At 37.9% G+C, this 21,850-nt stretch overlaps 1 protein-coding gene across 6 annotated transcripts in view; it reads left to right on the forward strand.

Moving 5' to 3' along the window:
• Positions 1-20,144, forward strand: part of PRTG (protogenin) — a 132,786-nt gene extending 112,642 nt beyond the window's left edge. For 4 of the 6 annotated variants that reach the window (XM_057543424.1, XM_057543426.1, XM_057543423.1 and 1 more), the window contains 5 exons: positions 5,961-6,143; positions 7,572-7,692; positions 8,977-9,142; positions 10,978-11,082; positions 11,570-18,867. In XM_057543424.1, coding sequence (XP_057399407.1) covers positions 5,961-6,143; positions 7,572-7,692; positions 8,977-9,142; positions 10,978-11,082; positions 11,570-11,974 — 980 coding nt within the window. In that variant the 3' untranslated portion in view covers positions 11,975-18,867. Of the gene's footprint in view, positions 1-5,960; positions 6,144-7,571; positions 7,693-8,976; positions 9,143-10,977; positions 11,083-11,569 lie in introns of all 6 variants that reach the window. The other 2 variants (XR_009007580.1, XM_057543425.1) reach the window with 2 other exon arrangements.
• The last annotated feature ends 1,706 nt before the right edge of the window (positions 20,145-21,850 follow it).

Consider the following 21,850-nt stretch of genomic DNA (forward strand, 5'->3'; position numbering starts at 1 on the left):
TCATGCTCTACTACAGCAGTTTCTGGACTCTGTTCCTTACAGCATTAGTTTCCCAAGATCATAAAGGCGCCCTGCTTCAAAAAAAAAAGTTCCATAACTAAAAAAGTTTGAGAAACATCATATACCATTTCCTCCTATTAGAGATTGACATCGGAAATTAAAGTCCTTCAGTAAAGGAATCCATTTAACTTAATATTTACCAAATAACTTGGACTACTAATAGTAAGAACATATTGATTTATTAAATATTGAGGGATTACTATGTGCCAGGCTCTTTTCTAGGCATTGGCAATACCACAGTGAACAACAGAATGTCCCTTTCTCATTGGCACTTACATCTCAGGTAACAAACAAATATATAAATATTCAGGTAGTGTCATGAGTGCTAAGAAGAAAGCTACAATAGGGGAAAGAATAAAGTGATGGAGGTAGTGGGGTAAGTTCTTTTGAAAGAAATGACATCTGAGCAGAGCCATATGGATATCTGGGGTAAGTGCAAAGGCCATGAGACAGAAGTGTGCTTGGCATTTTAGAGGAACAACAAGACGGCCAGGGAGGCTAGAGTGAGGGGAAGTGGGAAATGAGGTGGGGAGGTAGCCAAGGGAAGATCAGGTAGGCCAGACTTCCTGGACCACGGATTTTTTTCTAAGAGGGATGGAAGACATTGATCTGATTTACATTTTGAGAGGATTACTTTGGCAACCCCCTAACAGCCTACCTGAAAAATTGACTATAAGGAGGTAAGAGTAGAAATTGGGAAACCATTTACTTTTTAATTTTTTCTTTTTTTTTAAAGTATATTTTATTTTATTATTTATTTTTGGCCACGCCATGGGGCATGTGGGATCTTAGTTCCCCGACCAGGGATCGAACCCACGCCCCTCACATTGAGAGCGTGGAGTCTTAACCACTGGACTGCCAGGGAAGTCCCTGGGAAACCATTTAATTCGCAGGTGTCTGTGTGAGAGCCAATGGCAGTTTGGCCAGAGATAATAACAAGGAAGGTAATAAGAAGCTATGAGAACATAATTTGAAAGAATAGTCTACTCGATTTGCCACAGATTGATGTGGGGTATAAGAAAAAAAATAAGCAAAATTGGTGGGGGAAATCAAAAGTTTGGTTTTGAACATGTTACATTTGAGATGCCTCTTGGATGTCCAAGTAGAGAGGTTGAATAAGCGGTGGGAGGGTTAAGTTCACGGGAGAGGTATGGACTAGTGGTATAACTTAGAAGTCATCAGTATGGAGATGAAGCTAAGACTGTGGAATTGAAAAAAAAAAATCACTTAGTGTGGACAGAAGAGAGCAAGGTATGAGACTGCATACTGGGACTTTTCTCCAACCGTAAAATCTTATGCTTTGCTTTTTTAAAATAAATTTATTTATTTTATTTTATTTATTTTTGGCTGCGTTGGGTCTTCGTTGCTGCACGCAGGCTTTCTCTAGTTGTGACGAGGGGGGGCAACTCTTGTTGCAGAGCATGGGCTCTAGGCACGCAGGCTTCAGTAGTTGTGGCACATAGGCTCAGTAGTTGTGGCCCACAGGCTCTAGAGCGCAGGCTCAGTAGTTGTGGCTCACTGGCTTAGTTGCTCCACAGCATGTGGGATCTTCCCGGACCAGGGCTTGAACCCGTGTCCCCTGCATTGACGGGCGGATTCTTTTTTTTTTTTTTTTTTAAAGATTGATTGATTGATTGATTGATTGCTATGTTGGGTCTTTGTTTCTGTGCTAGGGCTTTCTCTAGTTGCGGCAAGTGGGGGCCACTCTTCATCGCGGTGCGCGGGCCTCTCACTGTCGCGGCCTCTCTTGTTGCGGAGCACAGGCTCCAGACATGCAGGCTCAGTAGTTGTGGCTCACGGGCCCAGTTGCTCCGCAGCATGTGGGATCTTCCCAGACCAGGGCTCGAACCCGTGTCCCCTGCATTGACACGCAGATTCTCAACCACTGCGCCACCAGGGAAGCCCCGACGGGCGGATTCTTAACCACTGCGCCACCTGGGAAGCCCCCAGAGTCTAATATATTCTGAGAGGTTTTTTGTTTGTTTTTGTTTTTTGTTTTTAGCATGAAACAGTGTTCTATTGTATAGGTTAAAAGCATTTGTAAGATTTGATAAATCTTTACTGAGTAGTTTATAAGTCAGGGTGCTCCAGAGAAAGAGAACCAATAGGATTTGCATATGTGTGTGTGTATGTATGTACAGATAGGTAGGTAGGTAGGTAGGTAGGTAGGTAGGTAGGTAGGTAGGTAGGTAGATAGAGAGAGAGAGAGAGAGAGGGAGAGGGAGAGAGGGAGAGAGAGAGAGAGAGAGAGAGAGAGAGAGAGAGAAAGAGAGAGAGAGAGAGATTGAGATTGAAGGAACCGGGGCTGCTAAATCTGAAATTTGCAGAGCTGGTCAGCAGGCTAGAAATTCTGACAGGAGTTGATGTTGAAGTCTTGAGTCTGGAGGCAGAATTCTTTCCTCCTCAGGGGTACTCAGTCTTTTTTCTTAAGGCCTTAAACTGATTCGATGAGGCCCACCCGTATTATGGAGGGTAATTTGCTTTACTCAAAGTCTACTGGTTTAAATATTAATTTCATCTTAAAAAAGAAAACTTCACAGCCATATCTAGACTGGTGTTTGAGCTAGCAACTGGACACTATAGCCTAGCCACGTTGATATATAAAACTAACCAGCATAAGTACCCGTTAGGCACTAAGCATTGCTCTGGACACTGGGGACACAGCAGTGAACTAAAGAGAGGAGGTCCCTGAGCCCCGTGAAGCTTGTGTTCTTATAAAAGTCTGAATGTCATTTCCAGAGTGAGTTGGGGGTGGGAGGGGCAGGCAGCGGAGGAGCTGGGGAGGTTGGGGTCTGGGAAGCCAGAGAAGAGACACGTGATAGTGTGAAGGTATGGGGTGATGATGTTAAGACTGGAGTGACAGCAGTGTGCCTGGAGTGGAAGGCGCTAATTGGAGGCGGAATGAATAGTAATTAGTATTGGGGGATGGGCACCAGCTCTTCATTTTACAGAGAAGAAAACTCAGGTCTGGAGAGGTGATATGACAAGTTCAAGAGCTTGTGACATATGGTGACATTCTTTTTTTTTCTATAAATGTATTTATTTTTGGCTGCATTGGGTCTTCGTTGCGGTGCGTGGGCTTCTCATTGCAGTGGCTTCTCTTGATGCGGAGCACAGGCTCTAGGCGCGTGGGCTTCAGTAGTTGTGGCACGTGGGCTCAGTAGTTGTGGCTCGCAGGCTCTAGAGCGCAGGCTCAGTAGTTGTGGCGCACGGGCTTAGTTGTTCTGTGGCATGTGGGATCTTCCCAGTCCAGGACTTGAACCCATGTCCCCTGCATTGGCAGGCAGATTCTTAACCACTGTGCCTATAAAAGCAGGGAAGCCCTGCTTTTATATTTTAAATGAACATTCCTTTGGTAACAAATGGCTCATATTTTAGTATAAGTTCAGTTGGTATTTACTGAGAATTATCTTGTGCAAAGCATTATGCTAGCCACCTTCAGCTGTTCACATGTGAAAAAAATTTTCTGTCCTCCAGAAAGGGAAGAGGGGAGATCAGAGGTGAGGAGGAAGACCTACTTTCATTGAGTGTATACACTTGTGTCAGATACTTGTTCATGGTAGTTCATTTAATCCTTATAATAATTATATGAGGTGGGAATTATTGCCCCCATGAGGAAAGTGAAGTTCAGTGACATGCCCCAAGTTGCAAATTACTTAATTGGTAACATGCCAGGACTTGATCAACATTGATCCAACACCAAGCCTGTTACACTGTCCGGCGTGTGAAACTCCTAGTATAGCTAAAAGTTCAGAAGCTGTAAAAGGCTGTAGACTGAAATAATCACACCAGCTGGAATTTAGACCGTTTGCTGAGAGAATATAGGGGCAGTCAGATCACTTTAATATTTGGGAACTGGTTTAACTGTGCTCATATGGGAACCAGAATGTTACAGTTTCCTTTTTGTTGTCTGAAGGAAGACTTTCTGTGGGAGAAAGGGGAGTGTGCATACGCACACATACACACAAAGCTCAACCATTTGTAATGTTTAAAGTAAGCGAAAGAATTTTAATTTCAGGTAGTGATTGGTTTTGCCAAACACTTTCTAAAATTAAATGTAAAGTATTCTATGGTAAAATGGAGACTCAGTTTATTTATATGTTGGTAAAGAAATTGAATTGTTCTTCCTTCTACCTAATGGTAACATGTCACAGTACATTGTTGCTTTTTAATTCACCTGCCTAAGAGCAAGTGGCAGTGGAAAGACTTCCTGATTCTAAATAGGGGTCAGTGTGTTTATTCAACGATTGTGTATTCAAGTAGCTCATGCTCTTTCTAGGCCAGGTTGAAACCGGAGCACATGAAAGCAAACCGCCTTCAGCTCCTCGCACTGCCCCTGGGTTCGGCTCCCTCCCACCATGTGACCTGCAGAGGTAGCCTCTGAGTCATGGCCTCAGCTCTAAGATCACCCTGCCTTTCCCTTGCATAATGAAATATATTGTAGCAAGTGCACTAGAGTAGCCAGCTCTGAGCTGGTGGTGACAGCTACCAGCTGTTGTAAGCTCTCTAAAACTATTTATTGTAAGGGTGCCCTGCATCAGGAAAAAATTAGAAGAAATTACCCCAGGGAAGCTAGGTTTCCCTGTGAATATCCACCCACAAATGCAGTGCAAGAACAACTTCCTGGTTGAATTTCTTTTATACCTGCTTTCATAACATTAGGACTAATTCCTGGGGTGGGATTCCCTTTGTAAGAAAAATACTTCAGTGCCGTGGCAGGACAAGAGCAGAAAGACGCCTCAAGAAATAGCAGTGCCCTATGAAGACATTAAATATTATTATAATATTATAATAAATATAAAAATATTTTTTTTAAAAAAAGAAATAGCAGTGCCCAAATAGGAGTCCTTCTTGGCAGTCGTGCCATCAGAGAAGATACTTTTCAATACCAAATATATATAAATTCAAATGATTACTTTTGGAGAGAAGTAGATGCTAGCCAGGTTGCTGGTGATAATTTTGATAGTCTGGGGTCTCGGCCTTCAACACCCTGAGGTTCCTACATAGCTTTGGCATCTTCTTGCCTGTTTATAGTCAGGAAATCTTAGATAATGATTAGGAGGGTGAAAAATATATTCATACTTTCAAAAATAATTGTTGTTTCTAATTTAAGAAATAAGAGCAAAATCATCTATCACAATTACTGTAAGTGGTTTAAACATTTCTAAAAGAGAAAAAAAAAAAAAAAAGATACTCATTGGAGTTCCGTGGCAGTCCAGTGCTTAGGACTCAGCGCTTTCACTGCAGTGGTCATGGGTTCAGTCCCTGGTCAGGGAACTAAGATCCCACAAGCGGTGAGGCGTGGCCAAAAAAAAAAAGAGTCTCACATTGGATTTTTTAAATCTACTTGTAATTGTTGAATCTGAGTTCATTGTGTTATTTTGTCTTTACCTATGTTTGAAATATTCCATAATAAAATGTTTTTAATGCTATTTGTATCCATACCTATGTAAAGAGTAAAAAATTGCATATATGTTTATATATATTTTTTGGTTAAAAAAAGTGTGTATTTATATATATATATATGTATATACATATATGTATCCAAACAAAAATGCATGTTGATTTTACGAGCTACTCTTAAAACAAAATTACAGAGAAGGATTATATAGGGGCAGTGTGCATGGCACAATGTTAAATGAAAACTCTAGGATATAAAAATGCATGTAGTAAATATGTACTCACACATGTACAGTACACACATACACGTATACAAATACACAAAAATGTTAACAATGGGAGATTGTCATTTTATTTATATTTATCTTTATTTTACAGATGTTTTAAAATGTGTTATTTTTATAATCAGAAAAATATTTTAAAAATAAAGGACCATGGTTGTGTGATTAAAAGAATAAATAAAAGATAGTTTACTTAATTTGTAATTGATATATTTATAGGGGCAATAACCATGGCTTTGCTAGAAAACCTTGTGGCAGGAAATATATACATTGTCAAGATATCTGCATCCAATGAGGTAGGAGAAGGACCCTTTTCAAATTCTGTGGAGCTGGCCGTACTTCCAAAGGAAACTCCTGAGTCAAATCAGAGGCCCAAGCGTTTAGATTCTGCTGATGTCAAAGGTCTGTATACTGCCATAATCATTGATTTTCCTTAAGAAGAGAAAACACACATATTTTTTTCCAGCTCCCCTCTGCTTTATTTCTGCTCCTACCATGACCGTATCCCTAAACCCGTACTCGGCTCCTTGAATTCTCGCCGGCGAGGTTCTGGTGCTGTGGGGCTGCATGGCGCTCTCTGCACTCCCAGGAGAACACACTGACCTCAGAGCTAACCGCGGTGTTCAGACCGCTGTGTCCCAGTTACTTCTCCTCCCAGCTGTGCATCCACCAAGACAGACGAGCCACACCACCCCTGAGCTGATGGGAGCGGGCGTCTGGGGGTCTGTGGAAACAAATGGCAGTGATGGTTGTGGTGTTCAAGCTAAGAAGAGCATGGTTTTCATTAAGAGTTTTCCCCACCAAAAACAACAAACAAACAAACAAAAACAAAAAACCCATCCTCTCCAGAGTGAAAGTTATTTCTCTCCAGAAAGCAATTGGAAAAAAATACCTTTAAAGAGCCATTCTCACTCCACTCAGGGTATCGTCCTGCTGTTGTGAAGGACGACGGGGCCCCCTGTGACCCAGGACTGGACACCTCCTTTTCCCCCTCTCTGGGGGAGGGGGCCTGGGTGGCGACGCAGGGTGTGGCAGGGAGAGCTTCAGATCGAGGAGATGCCCGCTGAATTCAGGGCGGGATCAAAGGCTCTTAGTTCCTCAGAGGATAGTCATTCAGTACTGTGTGCGCTTTGGGGATGGACACTGGGAAGGAGAGAGAGAAGCAGAGAGAAGGGCAGGGCCGTCGGATTTAAGCACAGGAAGGAGGTAGCCACAGTAGCTGCCGTATCATCAGGGGAAGCGGAGAGCAAGGCTCATACCTGCTTCTCAGACACCTTGCTAGTCAGAGTGCCTGGAGACCAGCAGCGTAAATGGCACTCGGGAGCTTGTCAGACATGCAGAGTTGTGCGTGGGCTCTACCCCAGACCTCGTGAATCAGCGTCTGCATTCTAACATATCCCCTAGTGACTCTTACACACATTAACGTTTGAGAAGCACTGCTGTGTAAATGAAAATACGTAAATGGAAAGCTAATCTTCAATATACAGATCTGCTTTTAAGGTAATATGACATGAAAGCCACCCTTTGGCCTATCAGTGAACATCTATGCCTTGTGCCTTTTAGCATTATAAATTATGAACTGATGTTCATGTTTGATACAATAATATAATACCTGGAACTCATATTTAGAATCTTCAATATGAGAAGATAAGCCAATTTTAAGGTCACTGATAAAAGAGTAATACGTCTCTTTTGCTTAGACACAGATACTGTCAAAAGTTTTCCTGTGAGAGGAAGGCAAATTATTGAAAAGCTAATATCTGAGAATTATGATAAATGGAATCATTTATTTTTCTGATTGACTCTGAGTACATGTGTTTCCCCTTCTAGTTTATTCAGGCTATTACCATCTGGACCAAAAATCAATGACCGGCATTGCTGTAGGTGTTGGCATAGCCTTGACCTGCATCCTCATCTGTGTTCTCATCTTGATATACCGAAGTAAAGCCAGGTGTGTTTCCATTGCTGGAGATGTTGATGTGGTTAAAAAACATTTAAATTGCAGTAACCACAGAAACAAATTGAAATCAAGTGCCTTTTAGAGTAACTGGGATTTTCCACTCTAAAATGAATGTATTATTACTTGGGTTCTTACAGCTATAGAGATGTGCTCACTTTGGAAGACTATTCTCTCACCATTTGAAAAAAATTACTGTACCAACAAAATACTCTTAAATGAGGACCTAGTTTTCTCATTTCCTTGGTATTTTGAGAAACACAAAGTATATCCTTTGGATTTTTTAAAAAACTAACCCACTTAATACGATGCATCTGCTGATTGAGGGATTCCTTACTGCCTGGAATATTTTCATATTTAAGTAGCCTGAAATGTCTGAGTCACTTGAGAGCTCTACCCTCACCACCACAGGTCATATGTTTGGGATTCTCCAGACATGGATTAAAACAAATGTAATAACTAGGGATTAGTTCTCTATAAACTCTTGTCAGGCAATTTTATCAGTGCTTTTGACTTCAGCTAAATTCTCAGCATTCAGTGAACCTCTCTGTTTCTAACCTTTTATATTTTGGCTTTTGCTTTCATTTATTAAGGTTCTTTATTTTAAAAAATCAAAGTCAAATGCACATCATTTTTAGGTAATCTCTATCACTAGACTGTCTCCATTATCATAGGTTTTGCAGAGTTTATTCTATATGTTTTTGGTACTTGTGCATAGAAACACACTCAGAAAACATGTTAATGAAAGAGTTAGTTCTAAAGTTTTTTGTATATGGAACTGGCTTAATTTTACTGTCCAAGTTTCTCACTTCAAGAATTTTTTAATGAAATCTTTATGTACATTGTTTTAGTGATGCCCAAATCTTGCATAAGTGCTACTGTAAATTTGTCATCGTTAATTGTTACGTTAGTGTGACAATCTGCAGACCTGAAGGAGAACATGTAAATTTTTTAAACTACACTTTCTGCGTATATTATAAATAAGCGACAATAATAAATAATAGTACTTTATAAATATTAAGGTTTTCACTAAGTGTAAAAAGTAATTTTATATAAACAGACCTTGGGACAAAAAGAAAGAAGCCTTCTCACATCATAGAAGTTTGCAGCAGTGAGCTGGAGTTATAATCTAATAGTTTCTAAAGATATTTGAGAAACAAGCATTAAGGAACTCCATTGTTTGCAAAGTTGTGAACTTCCCAGATTTCACCAAATTTGGTACATTTGCTTCTCTCTTCTTGAGGACTTAGAAAATTTCCTTTCCTTGCAATATTTCAGGAAATCAACTGCCTCCAAGACAGCACAGAATGGAACTCAACAATTATCTCATACCAGTGCCTCCCTAGCCAGTGGAAATGAAGTAGGAAAGAACCTGGAAGGAGCTCTAGAAAATGAAGAGTCCTTAATGCCAATGATCATGCCGAACAGCTTCATCGATGCCAAGGTACTCTGAGCTGAGGGACTGTTGTGCTACGTAATCCTTCCTACCATTCATCTTCTCTTTATGCGTAAAATCTTCTTACCAGGAAATTGTATGTTGAATGTATTTGTGTCCATACTCCACATAATGAAATGTGAAACCGTTTCGCTCAGATCCTTCCTTGCATACAATATTTGGGGAGAAGATAGGGATAGATAAAAGAATAAAAGATGAAGATAAAGAAAATATGAGAAAGTAGCATAAATTCAATTAGTTCGGATTATATGGAGCTGAGATGTCTTAAGTAAGGACATCAAGGTCATCAGTCCATATTTACTATAATTTGGATTGTTCTGTGTATACTGGATGGACAATTTTTTATTAATCCATTCTCAACTTAGTTTATTTGATTTTAGAACTAAATGGAGCCTCAGAACATTCCAGGTGTGAATGAAATTTTTTTAAATACGGAGTATATAAATAGATGTCTCAAGATCCTTCCCTGTATGGCCTTAGGAAGTTGGATATAGTAAAGAGGTGTCATTGGAGGATATTACTTCATGTCCTTTCCACTATGTGTAATAATAGTACAGCGATAAGCATTATGAACACCAACTGAAAATTATTTTTAGTCACATTGCAGCATTAGATATCGTGCATTGTTATAATAGCCCTCATAACCAATGTGCTGTAAATTAAGTATCCGCAAACTATAGCCCAGCCCAGGCCAGCCTGCAGCCTGTTTTTGTATGGTCATCTCTGAGCTAAGTATGTTTTTCACATTTTTAAAGGGTAGTTTGGGGGGAACAAAAAAGGAGGAAGAGGAGAAAGTGCAGCAGAGGCCATGTGTGGTCTGCAAAGCCTAAGACATTTACTATCTGCCCCTTTACAGGAAAAGTTTGCCAAATCCTGCTATAAATTCTTCTTCCCCAACCTTTCCCTAAAATTTAGAATACCAAAAATATAACAAAATTTCAGGCAATTTTGATGTTAAATTTTATATAATTATATTTAGCAGATGCAATTTACGTGTATCTAGCACAGTGCTATCTATATACTATATATATTATGGGTAAATAATAGTAAATTGATTTTTGCTACTCCTGTTGTCTTTTTGTTTGCAACTTAATTTAGCTTTTATTTTCTGATACAAATGTAAGCCATTTAATTCAAATTAATCTAGAACATTAGAACCTAAAACTTTTAAATAAGCACAGAAAGTACCAAAATACACTGTCATTCTGTTATTACTAACTTGGAACTAGACATGAGAAAGGATTGAAGAGAAGTGAAGTGGGGAGGAAGACATGGGAAGAGAGAGGGAGAATCTAAAATGAAAGGAGACAGAGCAGAGTGGGGGCCTGAAGTGAAGCAGAGAAGCCAGTTTGGAGGCCAGGTCTCTGAATTCCCTTGGGTTAGCCTAAGAGCTGATCCCCCGTCTATTGCCATTTTGTTGAGCATATGTGGGCCCATTTTTCTCTTCCTAAATCCTTTTTAAATTTTTCAACCATGTGGAAAGGTTGAAAAAATTTAATAAATGCACAAATAATTGTCAGTATCTTTTCATACTTTTGTATCTCTCTCTATGTATTTTTGTTTGCTCTGTCATTTGAAAATAAGTTTTGGAATCCTTACACTTTACCCCAAATACTTCAGCATATATATCTCTCTTAGGAATAAACCTATTATATCTTTTTTATCACTAACAAATACCCTGTATTTGTTGTGTGCAGCTAGTGTAAAAGAAGAAATAATAATGTCTGTGATCATTTTTTTCTTTCAACATTTAAAAATTTTGTGTACTACTTGTAATAAACTGAAATCTATAATATGTGCATTTTCCCCTTTTATATCTCCAGGGAGGAACTGACCTGATAATTAATAGCTATGGTCCTATAATTAAAAACAACCCTAAGAAAAAATGGCTTTTTTTCCAAGATTCTAAGAAGATAAAAGCTGAGCAGGTAACTCACCCATTAAATGGAAAAAATCTTTTGCTACTCCTGGTATATGAGATGGTAATTTTAAAAAGAGGAAAATGTAAATGAGTTTTTTTTTTTAAACTTCTGTGTTCTTTCTAGCTATGATTTTATTAATTTGGGGCATGACTTTATGGAAAGCCATGGGGATTGATGACCGAAATGACAATTGGAATAGTAATCAGAGCTGTGGTTTTCAGTGGGAGTTGAGGGGCAATGGAGAAAGGGATGGGGCAGGAGCCTGCATCAAAATCACTGAAGAAGCCTTTTGACATTTCACTTGCCCCAGTCATTCTGATGTGTTCCCACTCCTCGGAGAACCACGGACCTAGACAGTTCCTTCATGATGATCTTTTACCCATGTACTCGATCAGTTTGCTATCTCAGCATACATAGAATATGCAAAACCAGATTTGTTATTTTTTAAGAGCACTCTGGTATCACTGATGGTGTTTTATGTATTTTTACCTAGCCTCAAAGAAGATTTACTCAAGCGGTCTGCTTTTACCAGCCAGGCACTACCGTATTAATCAGTGATGAGGACTCCCCCAGCTCCGCAGGTCATACAGCCAGCTTCCCAAGACCCTTTGGTGTTGCAACTGATACTGAGCATTCAGCGAATAGTGAAGGCAGCCACGAAACTGGGGATTCTGGAAGGTTCTCCCATGAGTCCAATGATGAAATACACCTGTCCTCAGTTATAAGTACCACACCCCTGACCCCCAGTTCCTTCACTGGCACTGATTCGAGTGGGGATCCCTCGATGAGAAAGTGTGAAGAACATGCAGTGCCGTCAGATGCTGAGCAGATTTCCTCTTCAGTTCCTCAGCCACCATCTGCCATGCTCTGTTTTGATAAAAAGGATTTTCCAATCTAGATAGCCACGTCCAGGTATTCTCACCTTTAAGTCTTTTCGAAGGACAGTGAACAGGGAGCCAAAGCCTTTTGTGAAAATCATGATATCTTATTGGGTATTTCACCTTTTATGAATGTGTTTTGTTTCTTTATCTTTAAGCTCACGTATTTTGAATGTTTCAGTGTCAGCAATGTGAAAAGACAGTCAAGATATTTGACTGGATTATGAAATATATCACTGGAGCAAAGGGAAGACTTTTGAAAGCCCCTTTGCTGACTATCTACCTCAGTTTGCCACACGGCAAACTCAGAAGACAGCTTTGTTACCTCGTTTGTTGTGATAGTTTCTCAGCTACATAACCGATGATACTTCCTAGTAGCATTTTGTTTTCATTGCTGTTATGTGTAATGTGTGTGATCAAAGGAGTCATATAGGTAGATGAGTAAGAATGTTTATCTGAAGCTCTGATTTAAGAAACAGCAGCAACAAACTATGACCTCTGTATGGTTTGGATAATTTAACACCTCCAGCTGTGAGGACTGAAACCGCAGAGAAGAGAAAAGTGGGACTGTTGACTTTACTGAATGACCAAAACAAAAAAGTATATCTCTTTTGAGAATAGAACTGTTCAGTAGCATACAGGGACTCCTATTGCATGTAGGGCCTTTATGCTGTGGGCATTAGAGTCTTGAGTGCTTTATCTGCTGTATCCCAAACCTCAGCCTGCCTAGAAGCCGTGCCTTTTCTACCTGCTCCTTTGCCTGACAGTTGGCCAAAGGCTGCACTGTCTAGTTTGCAAAGCATCCTCAACCTTTCCAGAATTAGTTGCAAAACTCCTTGCAGAAAATAGACTTTCAAAGAGAACAGGTTAGGGTTGGTGTTTTTTATTTTTAACTCCAGCTTGGCTTAAAGGGGTAAAGAAGTTTCATTAAATATTAATAATGAAGATAAATGCAGCAGTAGACAGTAAAATGAACTTGAGGTTATCACGGTAACAGTGCCTTCCATTATATATTATGAAGTTCTTTGCCTTATACCTTTTTAATAGTCATGAAGTTGTTGAGGATAAGAGTACAAAAAGTTGCCTTAAGAGTTTCTTGGATTTTATCAGTAACTCTTTTGATGTACAGTATTTTATCAAAGCATTTTGGTTTGTTTTTGTGCAGGTTTTGTTTAGGGATAAGTATTCAGAGCTCTACCAACTTGGTTGTATTTTCTTGAGTTCTTCAGAGAATTTGGTACTGTTTAATCTTCCTTCAGTGTCAATGCTGCAAATGAGGAATGCTGACTCCAGGAGTGAGTTAATCCTCTTGCTGGTTTGAAATCAGTAAACTGTTTACTTAGCCACATAGAATAGGCCTTCTTTCAGTAATGAGACAGTTACCTGTTAGGTGCCCAGCAGTGAGAGACAATAAAGAATTAAACACATGGTGTAGAGAAGGGACCCCCTTTTCCTTTGAAAGTATTTCTTGAAATTATCTGGAAATGACTTTTGAGCCGCTTTTTAAAAGGAATCTTGATGGGTTATCCCCCTTGAAACCTTTTGTTTATGGAAGTGGGGGGTCGTGTTAAATGGTGTTCTAAAGTCAAAAAAATGTTACTGGACGACAGTCCCACCTCTATCATCTTCTATCCCAGTGTCTGATGACACAGCATTTTTTGGTGGTTTTTTAATCTGTAGTTTTGTGCCAAATTGGATGTGTTCAGAAGTAGACCAACATTAACTGCTAGCACGCGCTTCTGAACTAAACTCACAGTCCCCCATTTAGTTATCTTAAGTATGGGCTTGATGGCAAAACAAAAAAGCAGAGCTTTAGGTGAACAATCTGAGGCCAGGAAACATGCTGCTCCTGCCTTTATAGCTCCTGTTTATACTACCTCCTTTTAAACTTATTCTAGTGTTATTTTTTTTTTCCTGTACTCAGGGAACGTTTTGTTACTTTTGAGCTGCCTCATGGAAGCATGGGCAGATTGACAGGGTATGGCGTTTGGGGGTTCATAAGTAGAATTATGCGAGGCCAACTTTTATCAATATCTAAAACTAAGGACTACAGTGAGTTCATTTTACGTTTTTAAACTTTCGTTAAAAGGCAGACAGAATCTAAAGTTGAAACATCATCCATCGTGTCTCGGACTCTATTAATTTGAATCATTTTAAAAGCCTAAAATGATGATCTGAAGTCCTTAAGGAAAGTATTTAGTTTGTTTTGTTTTTGATGAATAGGCCCATAGTTATTGTAGATCTTTAGGCTATAACTGTTCGCTAATTATTTACCAGTACATTTTTCACTCTTTCACCTTTTCATTTTGTTCTTATATAAGATTTTTTTCATAATAATCCTATTACCAAAGAATTTTCAGTAGAAAGTGAAAATTTGACTATGATTTCCCCCCAAATTGAATTAACTAGAAACATCTATAGGTATGACGCGTATACAAGTAGTTACTAACCCAGAATAATAGGGTTTATCTTGATTGTTGTAGTTAATTAGACTAGTAATTTTAACTACCTTATTGTTACCAGAGCATTTAAAATAAGTTCTTTACCAGCAGATAGTTCCAAAGAATTTCAAGTGTAATTTTTTTTTCTTCAGCAAGTAAATCTTCAGCTATACAGTATTAAAGTATTTTGAAATTGTTGAAACTACTTGTTGTAGAGAAAAAAATGTCTTTTCACCAAAGATAAATATTTTGGTCTCATTGAATAAGATATTTAGTGAACACCAAAGACTTCTTTTTACTTGGCCAAAGCTAGCTTCTTTGAAGTCTTAAGTATGAAATTGTAACTAAAATGTGAAGGTTCTCTTTCATCTCTCATAGTGGTGTTACTTCATGGTATTTTCACTCTGAAGGGGCTAATATGCAAATAGTAACTATTTTCTTTTCCAAAGACTTATTTGCTGTAAGTACTAATACATGCATGTCATTTTTATGCCAAATATTACAAGATACTGCTCATCAGTATTTTCATACCAAAGATCATGCAAATATATAGATTAGCCTGTAAGTAAGTAAAGATGAGCAGATTTGAAATAAATTTATTTAGAGGCTGATAGGGAATCTAGCTTTAGTAGCAAAAGATATCAAAGGGCTAAGTTTACATAATTAAAAGCAATACAATTATATTGGTATTTATCAGTGTTTTAATTCACGTACTTTTTATCAACAAATTTTTAGAAAACCAAAGATATTTAAGGTTATGTCCACATATAGGCAGATTTAGTTGTACATTAAACTGTTGTTTCTTGTTTTTATGTCAACCAAACTTGTCTCTCCAGAACCCTGTCTGTATACAAATAGCATACATAGGGACTTCCCATTAAATCTGCTGATTCAGCCACAGGATGTTTTTGCCACATGATGTGATACTTTCCTAAGCACCTTGAGTGTGAGATGTCAACAGAAATATCAGCAGGCTTTTCCACTGCAGAGCATTATGGCAACCCCTGAATCAGTCTGTGCTGTCTTCCTCCTGCTTAAAACATTACGTGGTTGACTCTGAAGGCTCGAGGCAGTCCCTTAATAATAGGGATGTTCTCATCTCTGGGGAGCAATGGGATATAACAAGGAAACGAATCATATCACTGTTTTAAGTGGCTGTTCTTTGATAGATGTGCTCTTTAAAGTTGTCCATAAATTGAAATATTTTAATTGCATCAAGGGAACAAAAATCTGTTTCATGAAATCTGGAGTTTTATATTTTGATTAGCCTAAAAGTAAGGACACAGCTTTATCCACTAAGTGGCTTTAAAAAATCAGTTTTGGCACCCCAGGGAAATTAGATCCTCAGTGAAATGCTTTTTGTTTGCTTTTGCTTCAAACAAGAGCAGTGCCAACGCTGGGAACAATGACAGTGATTTGCATTGGTGTGTCTTGGCTTCATTAAGGACATATGCCAGAAACTTGCTCATGTTGACAACTCAGGGTCATTGATCAAGTCGATGAAGACACCTTTGGAAACAGTTGAGTGTCACAAAAAAAGATGATTTGAGAGGTTGTTTTTTTTTTAACACGCTAGAATATCCAGATGCGGTTCCACCTCAGCAGTGGCTGTAGTGATTCACACATACGTTTCTATTTCACTGAATATACATGTTTAATACTGAATGTAAAAAAAGAAAAAAAGCGCCAGTACATTGAAGGAGGCATGATTTAAGACTAAACATGTATTTTGTAGACTTTGTTCCTGACGATTTGGCACATGGGCCTCTGGTAAAATTGCTTTGGTTTAATAGTCATAATTTCTGTGGGCTGTGAGCACAGAGTACAGGGTTCTGGAGATCACCATACACAACCAGTTGTCTAAATGTGAATTTTATTGACGTTTAGAAGAACACATACCTAGAATTCTGTGTGAAGTTGATTTATGCTCAGGACATAAGATCACAGGCTAATGCAATGTGTATGTTTGCAGGCTTTAATCTTCTCAGGCGGTTTCCCTTGGTAAGCCTTTGAAGGTGTTTAAGATTAACATGACAGCCTTGCATTTTTACCAGGCAGATACTGTATTATTTTCTTATTGCTGCTGAAATGAGTTACCACGAAGCTGGCCTTGAAGCAACACAAATTTATTCTTACAATTCTGTAGGTCAGAAGTCTGACACAGGTCTCAATGGGATAAAATCAAGGTTTGTTTCCTTGTCTTTTCTGGATTTTAGAAACTGTAGACCCCACCCTCTATTCTCTCTGACCCCACTTCCATTATCATATCTCTTTTTCTGACCCCAACAGGGAAACATTCTCCAGTGTTAAGGACTCACGTGATTAGCTGGGGCCCATCTGCACGATCCAGGGTACTCTCCCCATCTGAAAATTCTTAACTGAATCACCTCTGCAAAATCCCTTTTGCCCTGTATGGTAACATATTCAGAGTCCATGGATTTGGGCGTGGACTTCTGTAGGTGGCCATTCTTTTACCTACAACAGATATATTATTTCTGTAGAATTCTGATCTCCATAAAATGTCTATAGCATTATAGAGATTGGAAGTGTGAAGCCATCTGCCCCTTGGTGATCTTCAAAATGTCAAAGCTATGAAAACCTCGGCTTATTGCCTATTGAATGTTTACATTAAACTTTCTCTCTAAATCACTTGCAAAAACAGTTCGGCTTTAAACTTTTTGAATATGCGCTTTGTAAATTAACATCTCAGTTCTATGTGTTTAACAGAAAGTGTCCTAATATTTGGCTCTAACTTTATGGAATTTCATCAGATATTTTTGAAAACCGTTCATATTATAGTTGAGCTTTCTCCTTTTCTCTTAAGTGATTACGTCGGTGGGGTAGGGTTGGGGGAAAGACCTCAAACGTAGGAACTCAGAGTAGATGAGCAGGACCATGCTCAAGTTCATTCTTCATTTTCTTCTAAAAGCATTTTGCAACATTCACCCTTTCTGACTTTTAAATCGGGTCTGTTTCTTCAGCTTCACCAGCCACTGTTTGGTTTTCAGTTTGATAGCCTCTTGGTTCTCCATCAGCCTTAGCAAAAACCTCCACTTGTACTTAGCAGCATGTACAACTCCTAGGAAATTTTGTCTTTGTTTTCTTTGATTTCCATTGTCCCTTTTCCTAGAAAGCTTTAGATTCCACAGCTCTAGTTTGTTCTGATTCCTGGATCATGTCAAGTCAAGGCTTCTTTCAGATTTGAAGGATAATTTATAATTATACCCTAAGTTTCAGCATTTCTTCAATGAATGAAACAAAGCTATCTCCATCATGGGGTAGAGACCATGATGCTACTCTGAGTAAGGTTAAGAGTGCTGGTCATTGTTCAGCCACTTCTGACTCTACTCCTTAGGAAGGGAGAAGGCCATTTACTGAGCGTATATGACGTGCCAAGCACGTCGTCATCCCTGCACACTGCTACAGTCTGCAAGGCAAGTATTATTCCCATTTTAGAGATCAGGAAACAGGTTTAAAACGTCTGACTTGCCAAAGATCACAGCTAGTAAGTGGCTTAGCCAAGATACAAACCCAAGTTGGTCCAACTTCAGTGTTTATAGGATTTCTACTATGATAACATCATCTCAGCTCAGACATGATGTTTAATTACCTAGGCTCATAGTGCCTTCCACTGTGTCAACACAACCTGTCCACACAGTCATAGCCAATCAACAGAGAGAAGTCTGTCTTAGTTACGTTCATTTATTCAAGGAGGAATTTAGGAGGCTGGGCTATAACTCACTCTTTGTCATCTCGTGAACTCCCTTCTTTCCTCCTTTAAAACCTTCTATTTCTCTTAGCCGAAACTGTGTCTGAAAGCTGACGCTTGTGCCTGGAGTTGCAGTAAACAAGGTAGGTATGGTTTCTGGAGTCCTTATCTGTTCAAGCATTGCCTTATTAGACTAGGTGTTCAGAATTGAATTTTATCTTTTGTAATTTTTCTGTAGTCCCCATATCTAAATAGAAACTTATTAACTAGAAAAAGCCAGGTGTGTAAGCAGTCATCCTTTCTTGCTAGATCTGAAGAGCATATTTGTTATTTGAATTCAACCTAATTAATTTAGGAGAGAGCAAAGTTGAGGAGAATCATATAGTAGAACAAGTATAAGGTTAGTCTTCGGCACACCTAAATTCTAGTTTTTGACCATTTTGAGAATTGTTTGGTAGGAAAGTTCTTAACCTATTTTTGTTCCTTTTCTTAACATGAAGTAAGGATACTTTGTTGTGCAGAATGAAGCAGTAGTACTTTGAAAACTTAAAAGTGTAGATAATTATAATCCAAAAGTCATTTCTATAAGGCTGTGAAACATATCTTAACAGATTTTTTTGTTTTACAGGGCAGCCTTTCCAATTACATTTTGCCTGTGCTAAAATGAAAAATGTTTGCATTTCCTGTATACGCACCAAAAAAATTAACAGAAGAAAGTGGTGGATAAAAGATGTAGACTGGGATTTAAACACTCATCTTTAATGTAGGTAAATCTATAAGATGCATAGGGGAATTTACAGTGCTTTCGAGAATACTGAACATGAAATCATCTTATCCTAATTTAAATCTTTCATTTTTTGTTATCTTGGCTTTTAAAGATCTCTCTCTTAAGGAGAGAGTCAAATATCCCCAGAGGGGGTAGATGGGTAAGACAGAAGTGCATTTTTAGGATTCTTCTCTAACAGATCTACTTTTTCAAGATTATGGAGCATTTCCAAATTTCTTTAAACTATTTGGAATAAATTTTAGGGTAACACCTACTGGCACCTAATTCTAATTTACTCAAGTCAACCTTTAAGGCTTATTGACAAGAAATATATGATTATCATCTTTTTTTTAGAGAAAGGAAATACTTTCCCTAACTTTTTCTTGAACCAGCCAATATCACTCTTAGTATAATCCATGAGATTGTGAACACCTTTCTTGATTTCCTCAGGTTTATATCTTGTAAGTAGTTCATGGTATGTAGACACAGTCCTAACTTACAAACTTCATCTTTAAAAATTTATGTTACAGCAGTTTCTTTTTCTACAGAACTGTCTTTAAAAATAACGAAAATACTTAAAAATTTTACCTAAAACATTTTTCTCCCTATTACCACATTCTTTATTCTGTTTGCAAATGAAAATGATTACCGATGATTAGCAACATGAGCCTGTTACAGAAATTTGCAAAGCCTGAATACACACACATTGCCTTAGCCTATCAGTAGACTGGAGGACATATATTAAGTAAGTTTGTCTGTCTGTTGCTGTTGTTGGACAGAATTTTATGTCTGTGTATGTGCGATTTTTTTTTTCTATTTTCTTTGAAGATGTGAATTAAATGAAAGCGTGGGAGCCAGTTATATTGTTTCATATTATGGGTGTTCTGGATCCTTTCGCTCTGTATACCATTTTCTTGTAAGGGCAGCATTTGCAGACTAGCTAATGGACTCTAGAGCTGAGCTATTTTAATTTTATACTTGACTCAGGGGATCAGCTCTGTGAACTCCATTGCATGAAGAAAGCAAATGTTTACCTTGATTTTGAATGTACCTTTTTAATGTCTTCTTAAAACGTATTTTGCTTAATAATGTGGGTTTGTTTTCCTTTTCTAGCATCATAGTAAATATTGCCTAGTACCTTCCCCCTCCCCAGGATAGTTTATATACTATCCTACAGGTCATGCCAAAAATGAATAAAAGTTTAAATGCCAAAATGTTTATAAAACTGCTGTCTAAATACTGATTGATTGCACAGTTTAAATAAAAGTTTTCCTTAGTTAAAAAAAGAAAAAAAAATGTTTTCTTTTACTCTTCACTTTTCTTTTGGGTGATAGAAAATGAAAACTTTGAGTTTATAGAACGATGGCTTTCATATCCTGGGATGGGATGATTATGGAGTCCACTCCAAGCAGTGGGAATAGAGCCTGTTTAAGGCATCTAAGAATTGTTTTCATCTGGCATTTACTGAATAGCAACAAGGAAATAACAATTTTCCCATTCCAGTAGATGATTGCTCACCTCAGGAACTAAATAGCTTAAAAGCTGTGGGTCATCCAGATAGACACATTTCTAATTCAGGTTAAAATTTTGGTTTTTTAATATTATAAAAAATGGTTAAGAAATATTGAAAACACTTCCACTTTAAAAATCTAGAAATAACAGGTAAAATATGACCCAAACAAGCTTTGTAAGATAGCTGAATTCTTATTTTTTAGAAACTCCCAATTTGGGAGGGGAACTGAAAAACAGAACAGGAACTTCTTGAAAAGATATTGTGCTGACTGTGGAGGACATGAAAGAAAGAATTGAAACATTAGAGAACAATAAACTATATATTTAAAAAAAAAGAACAAGTACATTTAAAAAAAGAAATGAATAGAATTTCCAGAAATTAAAAAAAAAAGTCACTGAATTTTTGAAAATCTGTTAAATAGCATATCAAATACACTGAAAGAATATTCTAAAACTGGAAGATAGATGTGAGGAAATTATCCAGGATGCAGCACAATAGATAAACAGAAAATATAAAAGAGATAAACAGAAGATTCAGCATACATCTGACAGTCATTCTAAAATGAAGGGGAATGAAGGCTAAGCAATTTTCAAAAAGAATATGACTAAATAATTTATGAAATCCTCAGATTCAGGAAGCATAAACCTCAGTCTAAAAATATAAAAATAAGTCCAAACCACGATGTCTTAGTGAACTGCAGAACATCAAAGCCAAAGATAAGAACTTAAAGGCAGTTTGAGGGGAAAAAATGATAAATAGATTGCACTAAGAAGATTTCTCAATAAAAGCAGCAAGAAGATGGTGGGATAATATCTTCAAAACATCGCAAAGAAAGATAACTGCAGTGTGGAGTTCTGTAACCAGATAAATGATAATTTAAGTGTTAAGTAAACACAATTCTAGATACAGATATGAGTGAATTTACCACACACATACTCTTGCTAAATAAACAATAAAGGATGTACTTTAGGAAGAAGGAAATATAACACACAAGGAAGATATGAGAAGAAGCAACAATGAGTGGGAAATACAAATCAAAAAGACAGTGAGATACCACTCCATATCCACTAGGATGACTGTAATCAAAAAGACAGATCATAACAAGTGTTGACAAGAATGTGGAGAAATTAGAACCCTCATAGATTGCTGGTGGGAATGTTAAATACTGTAGCCACTGTGGAAAATAGTTTAGCAGTTCCTCAAAAAGTAACATAGTGTTACCATTTGACCCAGCAATCTCATTCCTTAGATATATACCCAAGAGAAATAAAACATGTTCATATAAAAACTTGTACAGGCATATTTATAGCAGCATTATTTATAATAGCCCCAAAGTGGAAACAACCCAAATATCCACCAACTGATGACTGGATAAATGGAATGTGGTATATTAACTTAATGGAATGTTATTCAGCAATATAAAGGAATTACGTACTGATATATGCTACAACAAGGGTGAATTGTTTT

The sequence above is a fragment of the Balaenoptera acutorostrata genome, chromosome 3, assembly GCF_949987535.1.
Source record: "Balaenoptera acutorostrata chromosome 3, mBalAcu1.1, whole genome shotgun sequence".
In the NCBI taxonomy this organism is placed as follows: Eukaryota; Metazoa; Chordata; class Mammalia; order Artiodactyla; family Balaenopteridae; genus Balaenoptera; species Balaenoptera acutorostrata.